The sequence below is a fragment of the Gekko japonicus genome, unplaced genomic scaffold (assembly GCF_001447785.1).
Source record: "Gekko japonicus isolate JY-2015 unplaced genomic scaffold, Gekko_japonicus_V1.1 scaffold4837, whole genome shotgun sequence".
Taxonomy (NCBI): Eukaryota; Metazoa; Chordata; class Lepidosauria; order Squamata; family Gekkonidae; genus Gekko; species Gekko japonicus.
In genome coordinates, this window is record NW_015163232.1 from 42,307 (window position 1) to 65,917 (window position 23,611).

Sequence of the window (23,611 nt, forward strand, 5' to 3'; positions counted from 1 at the left end):
TTTAGAGAAGGCTTAAAGTGTGTTCCCTTGAGAGCCAGTTTGGTGTAGTGGTTAAATGTGCTGACTCATCTGGGAGCACCGGGTTTGATTCCCCACTCCTCCACATGCAGCTGCTGGATGACCTTGGGCAAGCCGTAGTTCTGATAAGAGCTGTCCTTGAAAAAGAGCAGTTTCTGTCAAGAGCTCTCTCAGCCCCACCCACCTCACAGGGTGTCTGTTGTGGGGAGGGGAAGGGAAAGGAGTTTGTAAGCCGCTCTGAGACACCTTTGGGTAGTGAAGGGCGGGGTATAAATCCAATATCTTCTTCTTCTTCTTCTTCTCTCAGAGCTCTCTCAGCCCCACCCACCTCACAGGGTGTCTGTTGTGGCGAGGGGGAGGGAAAGGAGTTTGTAAGCCGCTCTGAGACACCTTTGGGTAGTGAAGGGCGGGGTATAAATCCAGTCTCTTCTCCTTCTACTTTAGCAGTTTGAGAGCCAGTTTGGGGTAGAGGTTAAGTGCGCGGACTCTAATCTGGGAGAACCAGGTTTGATTCCCCACTCCTCCACTTGCACCTGGCTGGATGACCTTGGGCAAGCCATAGTTCTGATAAGAGCTGTCCTTGAAAAAGAGCAGTTTCTGTCAGAGCTCTCTCAGCCCCCACCTACCTCCCAGGGTGTCTGTTGTGGGGACCGGAAGGGAAAGGAGTCTGTAAGCCGCTCTGAGACTCCCTTGGGCAGTGAAGGGCGGGGTATAAATCCAATCTCCTCCTCCTCCTCCTTGAATACAGTATACAATTTAGGCATCTGGAGTTCTGGCTTCCGACACAGGAAGTGTGAATTTCCACCCAGCGATACCTTCGAACTTTCTCTTTCTACTTCATACCCTTGTTAAACAGTCCACTGAATCTAGTATGAAGGATCGATTTCTGTGCAATAAATATTTCCTTTTGTGATCTCATCTAGGGGAAGCTTGTTGGGATTTGTGGCAGCGTGGGCAGCGGGAAGACCTCACTCATTTCGGCCATCTTAGGACAGGTGAGAGAGGATCCCTTGGTTTCTCCTTTTACACACTCAGGTCTGCCTCCGCTTAGTTTGCAAGGGAGGTGGAGAGTCTCTGCCGTTGTCATCTCTGCCCGCTACATTGTTTTGTTCACTGTCCCTTTAGTCCACGCGATAAAGTATCCAGTTCCATATTGTGATTGTAATAGGCAGTGAAATGAGGCACACTTGAGAAGCTAAAAGCTGTAGTGGTTAGGCGCGCGGACTCTAATCTAGGAGAACCGGGTTTGATTCCCCCACTCCTCCGCATGCAGCTGCTGGGTGGCCTTGGGTCAGTCACCAGTTCTCTCAGAGCTGTTCTCTCAAGGGCACTTCTCGAGAGAGCTCTCTCAGCCCCACCTACCACACAGGGTGTCTGTTGTGGGGAGTGGAAGGGAGAGGAGATTGTAAACCACTCTGAGACTCATTTGGGTAGTGAAGGGGTGGGGTACGAATCCAGTCTCGTCTTCTCCTCTCCTAAATGTCTCTGCGGGTGAATCTCAAGAATGTGGCTGATCTTCCACAGTGGGGCGTGTGCTTGAGATGTTTCCTCTTCAAACGTGGAGCGACGTCCCTCCTCAGCTCACTGTCCTTCGTTCCAGATGACGCTGCTGGAAGGCGGCATTTCTGTGGACGGAACGTTTGCCTATGCGGCCCAGCAGGCCTGGATCCTGAACGCGACTCTCAGAGACAACATCCTCTTTGGGAAGGAGTTTGATGAAGAAAGGTCTGTAAGCTACAGTAAACGGTTACGCGTTCCTAGTGCTCGGCGCTTTGGATGTGAGGAGGAAAAGATTTGTTTATCTGATATATTTCTGGGCCAACTTTCCACCCAAATAGGAGTCCCCAAGGGGGTGAACATTAAAACAGCATTTAAATTAAGGTGTATATATGCAGCTGCAGTGGTTAAGATGCTGAACTGCAGGCTGTGGAAGGTCAGTAGTTCAGCAGTTCGAGACCCGGGTTGCCACATGATGGAGTGAGCTCCCGTCTCTAGTTCCAGCTCCTGCCAACCTAGCAGTTCGAAAGCAAGAAATTGCAAGTAGATAAACAGGTACCACTTCGGTGGGAAGGGAACGGCGTTCCGTGCGCCTTGGTGTTTAGTCACGCCGGCCACATGACCACGGGAACGTCTTCGGACAGCGCTGGCTCTTTGGCTTTGAAACGGAGATGAGCACCGCAACCCTAGAGTCGGATTCGACTGGCTTTCGAGCAAGGGAACCTTTACCTTTACCTTTATATATAAAATGTCCCAATCTGGATGGCTCAGGCTAGCCCAATCCCGGAAGCTAAGTAGTGTCAGCCCTGGTCAGTATTTGGGTGGGAGACCATCAAGGAGGTCCAGAGTGGGCCACGCAGAGGGAGGCGGTGGCAAAACCACCTCTGAATGTCAGAGGGGGAATGGCACGCCGTTGGACTGCTGCTTCCTAAAATATATGTATGTATTCCCAGGTATAATACTGCGCTGAATGACTGCTGCCTCAGACCTGACCTGGCCATCCTGCCAAACGGGGACCTGACGGAGGTAGGAGTCTAACTGGACCCGGGTTCCCCGCTCCCAGACACTTTCCCCGGCGCCCGCCAAGTGTCTCTAGAAAGTGGGCGGGGCCTTTGCCAAGCAGGGTTTCCGATTGGCCATTGGAGATCTGATCGGCCGTGCAGATTCCCCCCCTGTGCGTGTGCACCTGGAAGTCACGGTTGACTTCTGGCGACCCCTATCGGGGCTTGGGCGTTTCAGAGAGGTGGCTTGCTATTGCCAGCCTCTGCCTCCCGGCCAGTGTTCCCTCTAAGCTGAGTTAGCGTGAGCTAGCTCACAGTTTTTTAGCCTCCAGCTCACACATTTTTGTCTTAGCTCAGGAAGGGTGGCTCCAGGGCGAACTAATTTGTGTAGGAGCCAAATTGCTCGCTTTAATGCCAGTAGCTTACAGAGTAGAACTTTTGTTCACGAGACTCCACAGCTTAGAAGGGAACATTGCTCCCGGCGCTGGTATTCCTTGGAGGTCTCCCATCCAAGTCCTCGCCAGGGTCGGCCCTGCTGAGCTTCCGAGATCTGACGAGGTCGGGCTCGCTGGGGCTACACAGGGCAGGCGTCTCCCCTTCCAAAAGATCATCCCCCCCAGCGAGGGCATTTTGAAAAGGAAGAGCGGCTCCAAGGTGGTGTTGGGCTGGCAGCAGCTGCCCTTTCCTCTCCTGGCCTTTTGTTTTATCCAGTCTGTTTTAGCTTCTTCTGGTCGCTTTTGATTCACGGTCATCGTACTTTACGAAGACTTTATCAAGGAGGACTTGCTCTCCTGAAACGATTAGACTCATTCTAAGGTGCTACGGTTTATTAGCTAACTACCACGACAAGATCCAAAAAATGCTGCATGTCCAAAAGGGGGTGGGGGACCTTGTCATAGAAGCAGGGGTCATTTCCTGCGGGAGCAGGCAGGAGCGGAGCTCCGGCAGTAAGGAGCCCAGGGGGCGGGCCCATGCAACAAGCCCCGCCCCCTGCTCCCAGCAGCCCTCAGTCAGGCCGCGAGAAACAGCCAGATATGTTACAGAGCCCCCCCCCCCGGCCCGCCTTCAGGTACAAGCTCTCCCTCCTCTGTGAGGGCAGATCTGCACATCCCCCCCCCAACAGGTAGCAATCCAAAACAGTCCAGTGGAGCCTGAGCGGTGGGTGTTGCCTTCTGACACACTTCCAGTGATGTCAGGGGGTGTGGCATATGCAAATAAGTTATGCTAATAAGCTCCTGCACCTCTTTTTCTACGAAATGACCCCTGCATAGAAGTAAACGTAACCTGCACCTCCGTCCTTCGAGAGTAGGCCTGTGGGAACCCAAATCTCGTTGGTGAAGCCTTCTCCGTCGTGCCATCATACAACCAGAGTGTTGTTCTGAGCTCCTTGGAGAAAGGACGGAACACGGCCATAACAAATAGACTGGGTCCTTCATTACGCAATAAGTATGATCCCCAAAAAGAAAGGCTTCAAGGAAGTCTGTTCCCCCTAGATTGGTGAGCGCGGCGCGAACCTGAGCGGGGGACAGCGCCAGAGGATCAGCCTCGCCCGGGCCCTGTACAGTGAGAACAGCATCTATATCCTCGACGACCCTCTTAGTGCCTTGGATGCCCACGTCGGAAACCACATCTTCAACAGTGCCATACGGAAGCACCTGAAGTCGAAAACGGTCTTGTTCATCACTCATCAGTTACAGGTACGCCTGCGGATAGTTTCGGGAGGGTAGCCGTGTTGGTGTTGCAGTGGAACAGCCAGATTCCAGCCCAGTAGCACCTTAGGGATCAGCAATATTTTCAGGGCAAGAGGTTTCAAGAATCAAAGCTCCCTTTTGTCTGAGCTTTGACTTGCGAAAGCTCATACCCCGTGTCATGATCTGGGCTGTGCCACCAGCGGCCTACTAGGCCCCGGGAGCCTGGCTAGCAGTAGGAGAGGCTGGGCCTACAAACCCCAGAAGGCCTTGGGAAGTTTTGGCGCCGATTTTGACCAATAGGGAAGAAGAGGGCTGGGGAATAAAGCAACTGGTGCAAGAGGGAAAGCTGTTCTTCCAAGAGGGCAGAGCCTGAAGGAAGGCTGCCGCAGGGAAGAGACCCCCATCCTGAGAGTAAGGGTGAGCAGACTGAGGCCCACTTGAGATAGTGAGCTAGGGACAGTATATATTATTAATGTACAGAGGGCTGCGTCCGACATCTCCATTCCAACATTGAGAACATCAGAAGAGCCCTGCTGGATCAGACCAGTGGTCCATCTAGTCCAGCATCCTGTCTCACGCAGTGGCCAACCAGTTCCTCTGGAGGGCCGACAACAGGGCAAAGAGACCGAGGCCTTCGTAAGAACATCAGAAGACCCCGGCTGGCTCAGACCAGTGGCCCACCTAGTCCAGCATCCTGTCTCACGCAGTGGCCAGCCAGTTCCTCTGGAGGGCCAACAACAGGGCATAGAGGCCGAGGCCTTCCCCTGATATTGCCCCCTGGCACGGCTTCAGAGGTCTAGTGCCTCTGAACGTGGAGGATCCCCTCAGTCACCGTGGCTAGTAACCACCGATAGACCCTCTCCTCCATGAGTTCATCTAATCCCTTTTAAAGCTGTTCATTCCTGTGGCCATCACTACATCTTCCAGCTGCTAATTCCACATTTTAATCAGTCTCTCATTTCTTGTGAGAGCCAGTTTGGTGTCGTGGTTAAGTGCGCAAACTCTAATCTGGGAGAACTGGGCTTGGTCCCCCCCCCCACTTGCACCTGCTGGATGACCTTGGGCAAGCCCTAGTTCTGATAAGAGCTGTTCTTGAAAAAGAGCCGTTTCTGCCAGAGCTCTCTCAGCCCCACCGACCTCCCAGGGTGTCTGTTGTGGGGATGGGAAGGGAAAGGAGTTTGTAAGCCGCTCTGAGACACCTTTGGGTAGTGAAGGGCGGGGTATAAATCCAATCTCTTCTTCTTCTTCTTCTCCTCTCAGAGCTCTCTCAGCCCCACCTACCTCACAGGGTGTCTGTTGTGGGGAGGGAAAGGGAAAGGAGTCTGTAAGGCGCTCTGAAACTCCCTTGGGTAGTGAAGGGCAGGGTATAAATCCCATCTCTTCTTCTTGTATGCATATATGTCTGAAGACTTCCTTGCTGTCACCTGCTCATAGCAGATGTCCTCAGGTTGCAACAAAGAGCTTTAGCAATTTAGTAAAGTGCCTTTAGCGAGGTATTTTGGCAGATGCCGCCTTTCCCCACTGATAGCCGAAGCTTCGTAAAGTGGGGGAATGGGGAGTTTTGCCAGGTGCCCCTCTCTGCATTTTCTTTTATAGCCGCCCGCTGTCACAAAGACAGGTGGGGGTGATCTGTGCAGGTATATGTGTACGTTTCTCCTCCTGATCCCAAGCGCTCTTTCCCCTGTCATCGCTCTCCAGTATCTCGTGGACTGCGACGAAGTGGTCTTCATGAAAGAGGGCTGTATCACCGAGCGGGGAAGCCACGAGGATCTGATGAACCTGAACGGGGACTATGCGGCCAGTTTTAACAGCCTGCAGCTGGGAGAGACGCCGCACATTGAGGTACCCTGCACGGTGGCCACTAAAGCATAGCTGTTTTCTTCCCTCCCCACCTCCCAGTTCTGCTCCTTAAAATATTTTTCAGGTCTCTGCTTGTGCGTGCCTCCACCCACTCTTCCCCCCACCGCCACCACCTTGTAAGATAGTCGAGGTAGAACTTAAGGGCACGAGTGTTCTTACCCCATCTAACGAGATTAGATACGCTTTTTGTCTGCGCATTTAGAGACTGTTCAGCCAGTCGCCCATGCTGCGGCCTCACCATGCTCACCCGAAAAGGCCGGAGGGCATTCTTTCCTTCAGTCGGGACTCAGGAGCAGTGTTCCCTCTAAGCTGAGTTAGTGTGAGCTAGCTCACAGTTTTTTACCCTCCCGCTCACAGAGTTTTGTTTTAGCTCAGGAAGGATGGCTTCAGAGCAAATTAATTTATGCAGTAGCCAAATCGCTCGCTCACAACTTGAATGCCAGGAGCTCACAGAGTAGAATTTTTGCTCACAAGACTCCAAGGCTTAGAAGGGAGCATTGCTCAGGAGTGGTAGGATTCATACTGAATTAGTGAGTCTTTTGTGAGTCACTGCTCGCTTCTTCCAGTTTGGTGTTGTGGTTAAGTGCGCGGACTCTAATCTGGGGGAACCGGATTTGATTCCCCACTCCTCCACTTGCACCTGCTGGATGACCTTGGGCAAGCCATAATTCTGGCACAGCTGTAAGAGCAGCTTCTGTCAGAGCTCTCTCAGCCCCACTGACCTCACAGGGTGTCTGTTGTGGGGAGGGGAAAGGGAAAGGAGTTTGTAAGCCGCTCTGAGAATCCTTCGGGTAGTGAAGGGTAGGGTATAAATCCAACCTCTTCTCCTCTTCTTCTTCTCACAAAAGAGGCCGAATGGCCCCATACCTATCTGATATACAAGCACCACAACAGTGCGCAGAGCCTTTTCTCTAGCAAGATTCAATGCAATACCATCAGCAATCTTTTATGGGAGATATAATAATATAGTATATACGGCTAGACTTTGGCATCGTAACTCTGGATGCATTGAGGCAGTTTCACGTATCTGTTTGCACTGTCAGTTTCATGTAGATATACGCTTTAGATATTTAAACCCTATTTTAGCCAACATGACGGAACTTCCTGATGCTTTAAAAGTGCACCGTCTTCTGAATGACTCCACTCCTGAAATACCAGTGAAGGTAACCATATTTTTACAATCAGCTATAAAGCTACGCTTTGGCATCATAACTCTGGATGCATTGAGGCAGTTTCACGTATCTGTTTGCACTGTCAGTTTCATGTAGATATACGCTTTAGATATTTAAACCCTATTTTAGCCAACATGACGGAACTTCCTGATGCTTTAAAAGTGCACCGTCTTCTGAATGACTCCACTCCTGAAATACCAGTGAAGGTAACCATATTTTTACAATCAGCTATAAAGCTACACTCCTGCCAACCTAGCAGTTCGAAAGCAAGAAATCGCAAGTAGATAAATAGGTACCACTTTGGTGGGCAAGTAATCGCGTTCTGTGCGCTTTGGTGTTTAGTCATGCCGGCCACATGACCACGGAAACATCTTCGGGCAGCGCTGGCTCTTCGGCTTCGAAACGGAGATGAGCACCGCAACCCTTGAGTCGGACTCGACTGGCTTTCGAGCCAGGGAAACCTTTACCTTTTATAAAGTTTCAACAGGAAAAACTACCAAAATGAGCAATACTTTGCATAATCTTACATAAAACAATTTGTTACAATCTTACATAGTCTGCAGAATGCTTGGTTTTATATGTATATTTCTCTTTTATAGTAATCCTCTTCTAAGGTATTGTTTTATGCCAGTAAAGGCGAATTGAATTGAAATCGAACTGACTCACAAAATCTCCTGCCCTGCCACAAATTGTGTTAGTCTTTAAGCTGCTGCTGGACTCTTACTCTTTTCTGCTGCCACTACCATGGCTACCCATCTTGATTTATCCAATCTAGTTAGAATAGTTATACAGTGGGGGTTTTTTGGCAAGCAGTCAAAGTGGTCCTGTCACTATACGTGCATCACTATTCAAGAAAGTCTTCAATCGCCGAGAGTTTAGATTTCTTCAGAACTGTTCCCGGTTTGCTTCTACCTTTGGCAGATTTAGCTACCGAGGAAGCTACCGAGGAATGCAGTGGCTGTAACGTCTGCTGTTCCTCAGCCACATGCTGCTGTCCAATGTTCCCTCTAAGCTGTGGAGTCTCGTGAGCAGAGATTCTACTTTGTGAGCTCCTGGCATTAAGGTTGTGAGCGAGTGATTTGGCGACTGTATAAATTAGTTTGCTCTGAAGCCATCCTTCCTGAGCTAAGACAGAAATGTGTGAGCTGGAGGCTAAAAAACTGTGGGCTAGCTCACACTGACTCAGCTTAGAGGGAACACTGGCTGCTGCGTATAATTGCAGAAGGGGAATTTCCACTCTGGGTCCCTCCTCTGGCCTCCTGGGCCTCCTGGCCAGTCTGTGCATTTGTACATACCGTCACAATACGTGCATCACTATTCAAGAAAGTCTTCAATCGCTGAGAGTTTAGATTTCTTCAGAATTGTTCCTGGTTTGCTTCTACCTTTGGCAGATTTGGCTACCGAGGAATGCAGTGGCTGTAACGTCTGCTGTTCCTCAGCCACATGCTGCTGTCCAATGTTCCCTGTAAGCTGTGGAGTCTTGTGAGCAAAGATTCTACTTTGTGAGCTCCTGGCATTAAGGTTGTGAGCGAGTGATTTGGCTACTGCATACATTAGTTTGCTCTGGAGCCATCCTTCCGGAGCGAAGACAGAAACGTGGGAGCTGGAGGCTAAAAAACTGTGAGCTAGCTCACACTGACTCAGCTTAGAGGGAACACTGGCTGCTGCGTATAATTGCAGAAGGGGAATTTCCACTCTGGGTCCCTCCTCTGGCCTCCTGGGCCTCCTGGCCAGTCTGTGCATTTGTACATAAAGTGTTAAAATAAACCAGGGGCTGAAACCAGAACTGCTGAATGTGTCCTGTTGAAGGCAGTTTTGTTTTGACGTCCGGCCAGCTTGCTTACTTTACAAGTGCTTACTTTCCCCCTCCCTCATTTTCAGATAAACGTAAAGAAAACTGCGAGCAGTTCATTGAAAAGGCCACAAGATAAAAGCACCAAATCAGGATCTGTGAAGAAAGAGAAACTGGTCAAGAAGGAAGAAGGTATTATCTTACTGCGTTATCTCATAGGCTCTCTACTTTTCAAGTAACACATTTTGATCTCTAATATACATCGACACACATGGAGCTGCCTTTTACTGAATCAGACCCTTGGGGTCTGTTAAGGTCAGTACTGTTTACTCAGACTGGCAGCGTCTCCCCAGGGTCTCAGGCCGAGGTCTTTCCCATCACCTCCTGCCTGGTCCTTTTAACTGGAGATGCCAAGGATTGAACCTCGGACCTCCTGCATGCCAGGCAGAGGCTCTTCCACTGAGCCACAATAATTCTGGTCTTATTTTCAGTTCACCCATTCAGTTGAACTACTCATGTTCCACACTGCCCTTTGTTTGCTCGCTGTGGCTTGAATAAAATATTAAGAAAAGAAAACTGCTAAATATTCAAACAGCACTTCCATTGTTGCACCATGTCCATTTGAAGTGAGTGCTGAACTTCTCAAAGCCAACTTCTAAGAATGGGGTTTTAGTGTGGGTAAAAGTGTAGTGAAGCATAACTGTAGTCCATTTTGACTACACAACAGATGCCCTGTGAGGTCGGTGGTGCTGAGAGAGCTCTTTCCAGAACTGTCCTTGAGAGAACAGCTCTGACAGAACTGTGGCTTGCCCAAGGTCATCCCGGAGGTGCAAAGGGGGGCGGCAGCTGCAAGTGGAGGAGTGGGGAATCAAATGCGGTTCTCCCAGATTAGAGTCCGCACACTTAACCACTACACCAAACTGTAGATCAGGTAACACTGAAACAATCACAATGCAGAGAGGAGCTGTGGCTCAGTGGTAGAGCCTCGTACCAGTTTGGACTCTAATCTGGGAAAGCTGGGTTTGATTCCCCACTCCTCCACACGCAGCTGCTGGTGTGACCCTGGGTCAGTCACAAGTCCTTTCAGAGCTCTCTCAGCCCCACCTACCTCGCAGGGTGTCTGTTGTGGGGAGGGGAAGGGAAAGGAGTTTGTAAGCTGCTCTGAGACTCCTTCAGGTAGTGAAGGGCGGGGTATACATCCAATCTCTTCTTCTTCTTTTGCGAGGAAAACGGGTGGGCCATTTTTAAACAGCAATTAACTCCCTTTTGGCTCATGATTTTCTTACATTTTAACTCTCCACCAGGAAGTTCTTATTTCTGAGCGCAATGCTCTTCCAGGGGCATACAGGGAGAGCGGCTGCTGGTCTGGGTAGACAGTACTGATGTTGATGGACCCAGGGTCTGTGTTCCAGTAGAAGGCAGCTTCATGGGTTCATAGACTTCCATCCCTGGCCTCTGCCCGTCAGCCTGCTGCCTATTCACTTGTCTCCCCTCCTTCTCTGCCACGTGTGCGTTTAGGCCAGCTGGTGCAGTTGGAAGAGAAAGGCAAAGGCTCCGTCCCCTGGTCGGTCTACGGCGTCTACATCCAGGCAGCCGGCGGGCCCATCGCCTTCCTCATCATCGTGGCGCTCTTCGTCTTGAACGTGGGCAGCACCGCCTTCAGCAACTGGTGGCTCAGCTACTGGATCAAGCAAGGCAGCGGGGTAAGAGCAGATGCCGTCTTCGGATCGTCTGAGAGGTTGTTGGATTCGTCCGGGGGAGCGGGATAGGGCCCACTCAGAGCGGAGGAAAGATCCTTAATCTTTCGTGCACAAGGCTACAAGGTAGAGATAGAAACTCTTGGTCTGGGGCAAGGGATGCTCTGTATTCTTGGTGCTTGGGGGGGGGACAACAGTGGGAGGGCTTCTAGTGTCCTCCTGGCCCCACTGCTGGACCTCCTGATGGCACCTGGTATTTTTGGCCACTGTGTGACACAGAGTGTTGGACTGGAGGGGCCACTGGCCTGATCCAACATTGGCTTAAGGCAACAGACCTTCAGAGTTGGTCGGCCATTGCCTAGATAGGAACTCTCAGGCTGGGGCAAGTGATAGACAGGAACTCTCAGTCTGGAGCAAGGGATGCTCTGTATTGTTGGTGTTTGGGGGGGGGGGTCAACAGTGGGAGGGCTTCTAGTGTCCTGGCCCCACTGCTGGACCTCCTCATGGCCCCTGGTATTTCTGGCCACTGTGGGATACAGAGTGTTGGACTGGATGGGCCTTTGGCCTGATCCAACATTGGCTTCTCTTAGGTTCTCTTATGTTCTCTTATGTTCTTAAGTTAATCTGAACCGGGGGTCCCCAGCGTGGTGCTTGTGTTTTCGGGGAGTGGGTGGGGCTCTTGCCTAAGCAGGACTCCTGATTGGCCGATGAAGATCTGATGGGCTGTGCAGACTAAAACAACGTTGTTTTCCATGTTTGTTTTATTCTCACACTCCTCTTTCTGGAGGGCTCCATCCGTTTGTTCGGCTCTGCCTCCCAGGGCAGCTGTTTTGGGGTTGGCTCTGTTTCCCGTGGCGGCCGCGTTTGGATTGCGCCTGCCCCCTGTGTCAAAATTCCAAAGGAGCCCACAGGCTGGAAAAAAGTTGGGGACCCAGGGATGCCAGTCTCCCAGTGGGATCTGGGGATACCCTGGAAAGGCTACAGAGATGAGTTCCCCCTGGAGAAAACGGATGCTCTGGAGGTCCCACTGAGGTCCCCGTCCTCCCCAGGCCCCATCCCCCAAATCTCCAGGAGCTTCCCGAGATGGATCTGGTCATCCTGCCCCCCCCATCCCCTGCCGGTGGTGAGGGGCTCCATGGCAGCCCTATTGGGGACCCCCGGTCTGAACACTCTGGGAATGGCACCTGCGTTTTGGGGTGGGGGAGGTAAACCAGAACCAAGGCCAAATATTGCACAGGATCAGGGGTCATTTCCTGCGGGAGCGCACAGGAGCGGAGCTCCGGCAGTAAAGAGCCCAGGGGGCGGCCACATGCAACAAGCTCCGCCCCCAGCTCCCAGCAGCCCTCATTCAGAGCAAGAAGCAGCCGGGTAAGTTGCAAAGCCTGGCCCCCCGGTCCAAAACAGTCCAGTGGCACCTTTAAGACCAAGTTTTTTTCAGGTACAAGCTCTCCCTCCTCTATGAAGGAGGAGAGATCCGCAGGTTCCCCCCCCCCCCCAATAGCTAGCAATCCAAAACAGTCCAGTGGAGCCTGAGCGGTGGCTGCTGCCTTCTGACACACTTCCGGTGATGTCAGGGGGTGTGGCGTATGCAAATGAGTTATGCTAATGAGCTCCTGCACCTCTTTTTCCACGAAATGCCCCTGTCATAGGATGCCCTGGCAAGTGAGGCAGCTGGAGTTTCTTAAAACAAAAGTGTTCCGCTCAGTTAAGCAAGGAGAGGTGCATCCATGTGTGTACGTCAGTCATTTTCAGTTCCACACGAAAATAACGCGTCCCATATTTTCCCCCAGAGTAGGCACAAATAAAGGTCTAGTTCCGATTCAGTAGCCGCTGACACCAGACTTGTGAACAAACTAAGATTTATCGAGTCCCGTATGGAGTTACGTGCTCCCCTACAGTCCGAGGAGCCTAGTCTTTAATCTTGCTCAGACATCCCCGGACAAGCTCTTTCTAGCTGAGCCAGGGAAATTATGTAGTTAGATAATCATATATCACGCCCCCCCCCCCCAGCTGAAAAGTTCTTGGCCTGGAGGAACCCTTCAACAAACTGGTTAACCACCATGTTTGGTGTCGTGGTTAAGTGCACGGACTCTAATCTGGGAGAACCGGGTTTGATTCTCCACTTCCTCCACTCGCACCTTGGCGGGATGACCTTGAGCAAGCCGTAGTTCTGGCACAGCTGTTCTTGGGGTGTAAATCCAATCTCTTCTTCTTCTTACTTGGGAACAGAGTTTAACTGCCTTTTAGCAGGTCCATTCTCTTTGAAGCCAGGTATATATAACAGTGAGTGGAAGCATATAAAAACATAAGAATGTAAGAGAAGCCAATGTTGGATCAGGCCAGTGGCCCATCCAGTCCAACACTCTGTCACACAGTGGCCAAAGATACCAGGTGCCATCAGGAGGTCCAGCAATGGAGCCAGGACACCAGAAACCCTCCCACTGTTGCCCCCCCCCCCGGCACCATCACTTGCCCCAGCATGAGAGTTCCTATCTATACCTTGTGGCTAATAGCCACTGATGGACCTCTGCTCCATATATTCATCCAATTCCCTCTTGAAGCCATCCACGCTTGTAGCCGCCAACAGCTCCTATGGCAGTGAATCCCATGTGTAAATCACTCTTTGGGTGAAGAAGGACTTCCTTTTATCCGTTGTAACCCGACCGCTCAGCAATTTCATTGAGTGCCCACGAGTTCTAGCCATGGCACTGCACAATTCCCTGGTTATCTGACAAGGGGAACTCTCTCCCTCGCTGTGATCAGTAATGTTTGGAAAGCAGCACCATTGAACTAGGCGGGGGTGGGGGTGGGACATACAGGTAGCTGCCTCTTCCTCTGTTATTGCACACATAATGGTTATGTGCAGGGGTCATTTCCTGGAGGAGCGCACAGGAGCGGAGCTCCGGCAGTAAAGGGCCCAGGGGGCGGGCACATGCAACAAGCCCCACCCTGCTCCCAGCAGCCCTCAGTCAGAACAAGAAGCAGCCAGATAAGCTGCAGAGCTCCCCCCAGTCCAAAACAGTCCAGTGGCACCTTTAAGAGCAAGTTTTATTCAGGTACAAGCTCTCCCTCCTCTGCAAGGACAGATCTGCACGTCCAAAAAAATGCTAGCCCGCCCCCCCCCCCGGATAGTTAGCAATCCAAAACAGTCCAGTGGAGCCTGAGCGGTGGGTGTTGCCTTCTGACACCCTTCCGGTGATGTCAGGGGGCATGGCATATGCAAATAAGTTATGCTAATGAGTTATGCTAATGAGCTCCTGCACCTCTTTTTCTACGAAATGACCCCTGGTTATGTGGAAACGCCACTGGGGTTGTTGGCCATACTTGTGTGCCTGAAACCATTAAGTCAGAGGTCCCAAAACTTTTTTGGTCCTTCAGGCACTTTTGGAATTCCAACACAGTGTGATGGGCGCAGTGACAATATGGCCACCACAGGAGGCGGGGCCAGCCACAAAATGGCTGCAGCCACTTACCATCAGTCACACAGTGCTGTGGTGGCAGCAACTGCCAAAGCAGGGTTTTTTTTGAAAATCTGCCCAGCCAATCAGCCTTGCTGGAAAAAGCCCCGCCCACTTTGTAGGAAAAAAATGGTGGCTATCCCCCTGGGGATCCCTGCATTAGGTATCCAGGCAAACGCTAAGCACTCTTAAGCAGGAGAGAGGTGAGTTGACTGTCTGAAACTGGGCAGACCTATTGCCTCTTCCCGTCTGGGTCACGTGACCTTGGTTTGTTTTTTGTTTTTTTTAAACTGCCCCCAAAGGGGCAGGGTTTTATTACATTTTCCACATAACATACACAAACAATCATAACATATACATACATATACATGCATACAAACAGTACAAACAGATAGATGGAGGATATTTTGAATTTTTACCAGTATTTATACTGGTGCCTATTCCACCTTAATAACAATTTCTCATGAACCGTGTAAGCAACATTTCTCTTGCAAGCGTGCCTAAATATATTTATCATACCAATTATAAAACCGTGACCAAGTATTCCGGAATGTCGAATCCGTTGTGCCTTTTATCAATAAAGTCAATTTATCCAGTTCCGCAGCCTCCAAGATTTTATTTACTAGTTCCCGTTTTGTTGGTATCTCCGGTACTTTCCAATATTTTGCATAGAGAATTCTTGCAGCCGTAGTTAAAAGAACAATCAAATAACGATCATCTCTGTTAGAATTATCAGGTAGAATATTCAACAACAAAAGTCTCTGGTGTAAATGGTACTCCCGTCCCTAGTACCTTTCGCAAGAGTTCATGTACCATTACCCAGTATTTCTTAGATCTTTCACAATGCCACCGCATGTGGGTTTTTTTAACAGAACACTACTGTGACGCTGGGAAACGAGACGGTCGTGAGCAGCAGTATGAAGGACAACCCTCACATGCGCTACTATGCCGGCATCTATGCCCTCTCCATGGGGGTCATGCTGGTTCTGAAAGCCGTGCGTGGTGTCGCTTTCGTCAAGGTATGTGCGGGGCAGGGGGGAGGCAGGTTGGCTTGCTTTCGTGGGCCGCTGTTGCGTTGGGCCCCTGTGGCTTAGTTCAGCTCCTTTGAGCCAGACTGCTTTCACTATTCAGTACCACCATCCCTTGTTTTACCCCAAATGTAAGTTGGAAGGCTTTCTTGGGCAGACACACCGTGTGTGTGAAGTGCTGTTGAGTCGCAGTTGACTTATGGCCACCCCATGGGGCTTCCCAGCCAAGAGGGAGACAGAGGTGGTTTGTCATTGCCTGCCTCTGCATAGCGACCCCCTGGTATTCCAACGTGGTGTAGTGGTTAAGAGCTCCGGACTCTGATCTGGAGAGCTGGGTTCGATTCCCCTCTCCTCCACCTGAAGCCTGTTGGGTGACCTTGGGCCAGTCACTGTTCTCTCAGAAGTCTCTCAGTCCAGCCTGCCTGCCAGGTAGCCCTAAGTCATAAGTCTGGAATGTGGAGAGGTGCCCTCCCGTTTTCTGTGTCAGCTCTTCCTGGCTCACCAGCTGTTTGCTATCTTCTGCTTGACCTTGTAGATGCTCCAGCTGCAGTTTGACTCGGCTGGGAAATTTAACGGCTTTTGCTTTGCCTGCTTGCTTTGTCTGCACGCGCGAGATGTATCCATCGGCTCATGCTTACAGGGGGAATGTTTGATTTTAGTATAAGTCAGAGGCCCTAGTATTGGCGGCCATTCCTGACACAAGCTGTACACGTGCCTCTAGTACTGGATTTATCAATAAACCGTTATCTTCTTATGAAGCCCTGTGTTGAGTAACCTGACTAAGGACCCTGACACTGCCTCACAAGGTGACTGTTGTGGGGAGAGGAAGGGAAGGAGATTGTAAGCCGCTTTGAGACTCCTTCGGGTTGAGAAAAGCAGGGTATAAAAAGCCAGCACTTCTTCTTGGTGGTCTCCTACGCCAATATTACCCAGGGCTGACCAAACCTAGGTTCCAAGATCCATAGGGTTTTCAAGCCAAGAGGCGATCAGAGGCGGTTTTGCCATCGCCTGCCTCTGCGTAGCAGCCCTGGGGTTCCTTGGTGGTCTCCCATCCAAGTACTAACCAGGGCCGACCCTGCTTAGCTTCCAAGATCTGACAAGATTGGGCTGGCCTGGTCCATCCAGGTCACAGTAGCTCCTTGTGCCTTCTTAATAATCCATTCACTTCTCGCCCTTCCGACAACATTGGAGAGGAGGCGGCAGATTGATCTACGGCGTGCGGCAAGCGCGTATGCCGAACGTTGTCACCAGTTCCCACGACCTTTTTTCACTCCCCGCAGGGGACGCTGAGAGCCTCCTCCAGGCTCCACGATGAGCTCTTCCGGCGGATCCTGCGCAGCCCCATGAAATTTTTCGACACCACGCCGACCGGACGGATTCTCAATAGGTTCTCCAAAGATATGGACGAAGGTAAACTAGTTCCGCTTTGTGTCTCGCTTGCGTCACCCGCTCCTCCTTTGCACAGTCTGTGGTCCAGCGGCAGAGCACCTGCTCTATTGCGCAGATACTCCCAAGGTTCAATAAATGAGACCTTGTTGGGACAGACCACATGCGTCATAAAATGTAATGCCAGGTAGCAGAGATATAAACTTTATAAAGGTCACAAACACAAAGGGTTTTTTTTTTACTTAAAATTAAAACATTGCTTAAAACATTAGCACTCTTGCAATATCTTGTTTATTTAACAGTGTCTGATAACTGACACCTCTTGCGCTGAATTATTGCATTCAAATGTCTGTGCTGTCGCAGTCTTGAGTATGCTGTTCAGGTGTGTATCTGTAAGCTGCAAACCTACGATGACACAGCAGCAGCAGAAGTGGAAGAAGAAGCAGAAGACAGCCAGTTCCCCTGCAGGCCTCATAGAAGCCCTCCGGGGGCCTCATCCGGCCCCTGGGCCGCATATTTGACACCCCTGGTCTAGATGGAACACTGTGTCTGGGGGCAGTGATGCTGTGTATTCTTGGTGCCTGGGGGGCAAGAAGTGGGAGGGCTTCTGGAGTTCTGGCCCTGCTGGTGGACCTCCTGATGGCCCCTGGGCTGGATGGACCATTGGCCTGATCCAGCATGGCTTCCCTTATGTTCTAATTCACTTAAAGGAAGAGTCTTGGCAGAGTGTAGGTCTCTGACTGTCTTGGCAGAGTGTAGTTTCTGTTTTTTTGGATGGGGGTGACTTTAACTCTGAAAGAATGCTGAACTTGGAATGTTAAAATCAGTGGTACCTGTTGGTTGGCTGATTAGCGTAATAGCGTTTGGTCCGTTGGGTAAGGCACTCTCTCTCTCTCTCCTAGTTGACGTCCGCTTGCCATTTCAAGCTGAAATGTTCATCCAGAACGTCATCCTGGTATTCTTCTGCGTGGGAGTGATCGCCGGCGTCTTCCCCTGGTTCCTGGTGGCCGTCGGGCCCCTCGTCATCCTTTTTATGATCTTGCACGTTGTGTCCAGGTAGACAGGACGGTGGTGGTGCCTGGGGGGGTCAATAGTGGGAGGGCTTCTGGTGTCCTGGCCCCACTGCTGGACCTCCTGATGGCACCTGGTATTTTTGGCCACTGTGTGACACAGAGTATTGGACTGGAGGGGCCATTGGCCTGATCCAACATTGGCTTCTCTTATGTTCTTATGTTCTTCAGTCAGTTGCTAATATCTCGTACTGGCAGATGCTGTATTTTCAGGGGTGTCTGTGTTTTCCCCTTCAGAGTTTTCATCCGAGAGCTGAAACGCCTGGACAACATCACGCAGTCTCCATTCCTTTCTCACATCACGTCAAGCATTCAAGGCCTGTCAACGATCCATGCCTACAATAAAGGGCAGGAATTCCTGCACAGGTTAGTGCCCGGCCGTTCTCTGAAATCCAGGGTTGGTGCGCTGTTGGACTTCCAGTTCTGACCACTGTGTTTGCTAGTCTAAAGTGAGAGGCCTAAAAAGTGTACTGTAGTGATTCCATGTTTTGGTGTGTGTCTTTAAATGTTGAGTTTGACTGCAGTAATGTAAGGAGAGCGATAGGAGGAGATGAGTGTGCTGTGACTGGCTGATGACTGAGAGTGTGAGAGGAGAGATGTTTTTTATGATGGGGTTATGTGTGTGAAGTTTGAAGAGACAGCATGGTCTGTATGGGTGTGGTCAGAGAGCGGGTTAAACTGCTCTGGTTCTAACTGGATTAGATTTGATCTGGATAATCGCGATCACACCTCCCTTATCCTGCCTCACCACGCAGTCACATAGCTCCCCGGCACCTACACTACTGACGCGTGGGAGCATGTGTCGGCGGGTTTTAAATTTCCCCCCCTCAGTTTGCGCATGTGCATAGGCGCCCCTCCGTAGAAGGGGGGGGGAAACTATCATGGCGCATGCGCAGAACCACGAGGGTGAATCAATCCAACCCCTCCAACAAAAGACTTCCCTTTAAATGTTTGAACCGAAAATGGCCTCCATGAGATCCCGAACTCATCTAAACGCTAAAACAAGTGACCGTTTAAATGTCGGTTTTCTAAACGCGGTGGCGGCGCTCCGCCTATGCGCACACCGCCAACGCATTAAAAAAAAAAAGGCGGGTGAAAAGCGGAAGCCTCGAGCAGCTTTCGAGTTCAGAGGGGGTTTAAACCACAGGGGCGGTCAGACGTCAGAAAAGTGCGGCTAGAACCGGAGAATCAGGAAAACACCACTTGGGGACCTGGTAACAAAATACTCTGTTTTAAAGTGGGGTTGAGCCGGAAAGCGACAGCTGGGGACAGTGCGCAGATGTTGGGTATGTGAACGTGGATATAAAATCCGTTACTGAAGCGTGCCGAAAGCGGACTAAACGGCCTGTCTGGACGCACCCAGAGAGTACTCCCTCTTTCTGTGTTATACCTCTGAGGGTGCCAGTCACAGCTGCTGGCGAAACGTCAGGTCCAACAATGCCAAGACCACGGCCACACAACCCGTAAAATCTACAACAGCTAATAAGCTGTCCCCTCACTCTGGGAACAAGAGAATGGGGAACTCTGGGGCTTCAGGCGCTGGGCACTCAGGTGCTTCAAGTGCGGCGGAATCAAACGCAGCATCGTAACTGGCTGCAGGCTTAGGGGGGGACATCAAACAGCACTCAGTCTGCCCAGGTGGCAGCATACCTCCCCCCCCCCCCCCCGGGGACAAGCAGTCTGACTGATGTGTTTTCACATGTGGATCAACAGGGGATGAACATGCATACCTATGACATCGGTGCTCAGGTTGAATTTTTGTCAGGGAGTGATCGAGGAAACACTGGGTGTGGTCAGACGGTGTGCTGGGAGCGGTTTAAATTGCTCCGGATGCATTTTTTTTTAACCTGGAGAATCGTGATCACACTCACCTCCTTGTTCCGGATTGCTGCGTAGCCACATTGCTCCCTGCCGTCCACACACGGAAGCGTGCGTCGGGGTTTTCCCCCTCTCAGTTTGGGCATGTGCATAGCAGCCATTTCTAGAATTAAAATTTTCATGCATGCACAGAACAGCAATTTCCACTTTAACCCAACTGCTGTAACACTTCCCTTTAAACTTTAAAGGAACACTTCCCTTTAAACTTTTACCCCGAAACTAGCCTCCGTGAGATCCTGAACTCGTCTAACCAACAAAACTAGGCACTGTTTAAACATTGTTTTTAATAATGCGTGGGCGGAGCTCCGCTTGTGCGCATACCGCCGACACTAAAATAAAATGGCGGGCGAAGAGCGGAAGCCTTGGGCTTCCGGGTGGAAGTGGCTCGACACTGCAGGAGCGGGCAGACGTCAGAAAAGTGCGGCTAGAACCAGAGAATCAGGAAAACACCTCTTGGGGACCTGGTAACAAAATACTCCGTTTTAAAGTGGGGTTGAGCCGGAAAGCGACAGCTGGGGACAGTGCGCAGATGTTGGGTATGTGAACGTGGATATAAAATCCGTTACTGAAGCGTGCCGAAAGCAGACTAAACGGCCCGTCTGAACGCACCCTGTGACTATGGAATTTTGCTTCTATTCTTTGTGAATAAGGCAAGCAGTTTAGTCTGAGTGACTATAAAAGTTGATTCTGTTCTGGGTGAATAAGACAAGGAGATTAGCCTGTTTGGAGATATATATATATATATATATATGAATGAGAGAGAGAGATTATACTGAGAGTCTATATGCCTGTCAGAGTGAAGTCTGAGTGACTCTAACACCGAGTTTTGCCAGTTATATTTAGTTCTCCCCCCCCCCCAGTAACAGTTCAAAATAACCAGAAACCTATCTTGTTCTTTATTAAATAAATCAATTTTTATTTAATCTCATCCCAGTAATCATTAGAGTCCTTCCTCAGGGCCACATAGTCCTCCGAAGTGCCCAGACCCTAGGTCATTCTACCAGCAGAGAGAGAGATTTGGAATTTCTGATTCCTGGTGGCAGCAGAAATCTACCAAGTTTGTGTACTCAGAGAGTGTGTAAAGGTCAAACCGTCTCCCCTATAAGCAAGCCCGTCACATGTAGCATTTCCCGGATCTCTCTTCCAGGTACCAGGAGCTGCTGGATGACAATCAGGCTCCGTTCTTCCTGTTCAGCTGTGCCATGCGTTGGCTTGCCGTGAGACTGGATATCGTCAGCATTGCGCTCATTACAACCACAGGGCTGATGATCGTCTTGATGCATGGGCAGATTTCCCCTGCTTATGCCGGGCTGGCCATCTCCTATGCTGTCCAGGTGACTGTCTCCCCCTGTTTGAAATCTCTCCGTCTGTCTGTCTCTCTCTCTCTTTGTCTGTCTGTCTGCCTCTCTGTCTGTGATTCCGTTACTGTGAACTGTTCTTTAGGAAAACACTTGGGTTACTGCGCACGTGGGCAGTATAGGGAATGCTGCCATTGGTAGAGAAGCCTGATAGGTCAGTGAATTAATATACTACAGTCACTGCTGTTGGTGGTTCAAGTACTGTTGGTTTCTTTTCCAGCTGACAGGCTTGTTCCAGTTCACTGTCAGGCTGGCTTCAGAGACGGAGGCCCGTTTCACTTCTGTGGAGAGGATCAACCACTATATCAAGGTAGCTTTTTTGCTCACAAGACGCCACAGCTTAGAGGGAACATTGGACTGCTGTTGGTGGTTCAAGTACTGTTGGTTTCTTTTCCAGCTAACAGGCTTGTTCCAGTTCACGGTCAGGCTGGCTTCAGAGACGGAGGCCCGCTTCACTTCTGTGGAGAGGATCAACCACTATATCAAGGTATCCAGAATCTGTTCGATAACATCTTACGTGTTGTTTCTGGAAGAGAGCTAGGATTTCTCTACAGTGCATTTTGCTTATTGTCCTGGAGTGGAAATTGACCGCTTGAAAAGCTAATTAGATCGCCTTCCTCTCTATGTGCTTCTGCTTGTCGAAACATGGACAATATACGGGATTCCTTTCTCTTGCCTGTCCTTCTGATTCTTTTTTTGGGGGGGCTGCATTTAGCACATGTCGAGAGCCAGTTTGGTGTAGTGGTTAAGTGCGCGGACTCTAATCTGAGAGAACTGGGTTTGATTCCCCACTCCTCCACTTGCACCTGGCTGGACGACCGTGGGCAAGCCATAGTTCTGATAAGAGCTGTCTCTCAGCCCCACCTACCTCACAGGGTGTCTGTTGTGGGGAGGGGGAGGGAAAGGAGTTTGTAAGCCGCTCTGAGACTCCTTTGGGTAGTGAAGGGCGGGGATAAATCCAGTCTCTTCTTCTTCGATCATTACTCATTTGCGCTTCTTGCGGGACTCCTTTTGCGTATGTGTCTAGTCCGTGTCAGTTTAACTCTTGTTGCAATAGCCTTTTTTTTTGCAGTACTGTCTTAAGGATTTTCCTGAGTATGAAGAAACTTTTTGGGTTTAAGCGGGATGGCTTGGGACAAAAAGGGGTGGGGAGCGTTAAGTCTCTGGACTTGTGGTGGAATGTCTTTCCCACTTCGGTATTTGCCCAGAAATGCAACACGCCCATGCAGCCCAAGCCATGACGAGCTGATCTTATCATGGCAGAGGCACCCAGAGAAGCTTCTCTCGGAAATCCGTGCCCCAAACAGAAGTAGAAGTTGTGCTGTAAATATAGGTTGATGGGTTCCAAACTGGCGGTAACCAACTAGGAGAGAGATCTTGGAGTCGTGGCAAATATCTCCCAGAAAGTGTCGACTCAGTGTGTGACGGCAATAAAAAAAAGGCGAATGCTTCTCTTATGTTCCTGTGCTATATGCTGAGGGGGCGGTTCAATAGTCCAAGGATGGTGGTGTCTTCCTGTGAGCCATTCCAGGAAGTCTTGCTTCCTTGACTGAACGAAGGAAGCTGTGAGGGAAAGGATGCCTGGAAGATCTTCTGTATAAAATTATTTTGATTGGCAGGAAGACCCCCACTCCTTCCCAGTAATGACTCCAGCAACAGGTACATAAGAACATCAGAGAAGCCAATGTTGGATCAGGCCAGTGGCCCATCCAGTCCAACACTCTGTCACACAGAGGCCAGAAATACCAGGTGCCATGAGGCGGTCCAGCAGTGGGGCCAGGACAGTAGGAGCCCTCCCACTGTTGCCCCCCCCCTACCCCCAAGCACCAAGAATACAGAGCATCCCTTGCCCCACACTGAGAGTTCCTATCTATATCTTGTGGCTAATAGCCACTGATGGACCTCTGCTCCATATCCAATTCCCTCTTGAAGCCGTCCATGCCTGTAGCTGCCACCAGCTCCTGTGGCAGTGAATTCCATATGTTAATCACTCTTTGGGTGAAGGTACAAGGACTTTCTGCGAGGAAATTTACAATCGGGGTACATCTCAAAGACCAGTTCTTTGCACATTGCCTCTAGTTATGAATTTGACCACCATTGCTCTAGGGCTTTGGGATGACCATTTTTTAAGAGTTTTAAATTGTTTATTGGGTGGTCATTAGATTCTCTAGTTTTGCAATCCAGTTTCATCCCATTGTTTTTAGGTATTATCCTAGCCTCTTTTAGCATTGTTTTTCTAAAGCTGTTGTCCACTTTTAGTCTCAGTGAAAAGGCATAAGAACATAAGAGAAGCCAATGTTGCATCAGGCCAATGGCCCATCCAGACCAACACTGTGTCACACAGTGGCCAAAAATACCAGGTGCCATCCAGACGGTCCAGCAGTGGGGTCAGAAGCCCTCCCACTGTTGCCCCCCCCCAGCCCCAAGCACCAAGAATACAGAGCATCGCCTGCCCCAGACCGAGAGTTCCTATCTATACCTTGTGGTGAATAGCCACTGATAAACCTTTGCTCCATATGCTTATCTAATTCCCTCTTCAAGCCATCCATGCTTGTAGCCGCCGCCCCCTCCTCCTTTGGCAGTGAATTCCACGTGTTAATCAGTCTTTGGGTGAAGAAGGACTTCCTTTTATCCGTTCTAACCCGACCGCTCAGCAATTTCATGGAGTGCCCACGAGTTCTTGCATTGTGAGAAAGGGAGAAAAG

The 23,611-nt window shown here is 50.4% G+C and overlaps 1 protein-coding gene across 1 annotated transcript in view; it reads left to right on the top strand.

Annotated features, from left to right (window-relative positions):
• The window catches only part of ABCC5 (ATP binding cassette subfamily C member 5), a 69,908-nt gene that overhangs the window by 41,251 nt on the left and 5,046 nt on the right, over positions 1-23,611 (top strand). The window contains exons 12-24 of the mRNA XM_015407190.1: positions 942-1,013; positions 1,619-1,743; positions 2,469-2,541; positions 4,010-4,213; positions 5,906-6,049; positions 9,121-9,223; positions 10,550-10,734; positions 15,059-15,205; positions 16,495-16,624; positions 17,503-17,656; positions 17,908-18,036; positions 20,696-20,882; positions 21,127-21,216. Coding sequence (XP_015262676.1) covers positions 942-1,013; positions 1,619-1,743; positions 2,469-2,541; positions 4,010-4,213; positions 5,906-6,049; positions 9,121-9,223; positions 10,550-10,734; positions 15,059-15,205; positions 16,495-16,624; positions 17,503-17,656; positions 17,908-18,036; positions 20,696-20,882; positions 21,127-21,216 — 1,743 coding nt within the window. The remainder of the gene's footprint in view (positions 1-941; positions 1,014-1,618; positions 1,744-2,468; positions 2,542-4,009; positions 4,214-5,905; positions 6,050-9,120; positions 9,224-10,549; positions 10,735-15,058; positions 15,206-16,494; positions 16,625-17,502; positions 17,657-17,907; positions 18,037-20,695; positions 20,883-21,126; positions 21,217-23,611) is intronic.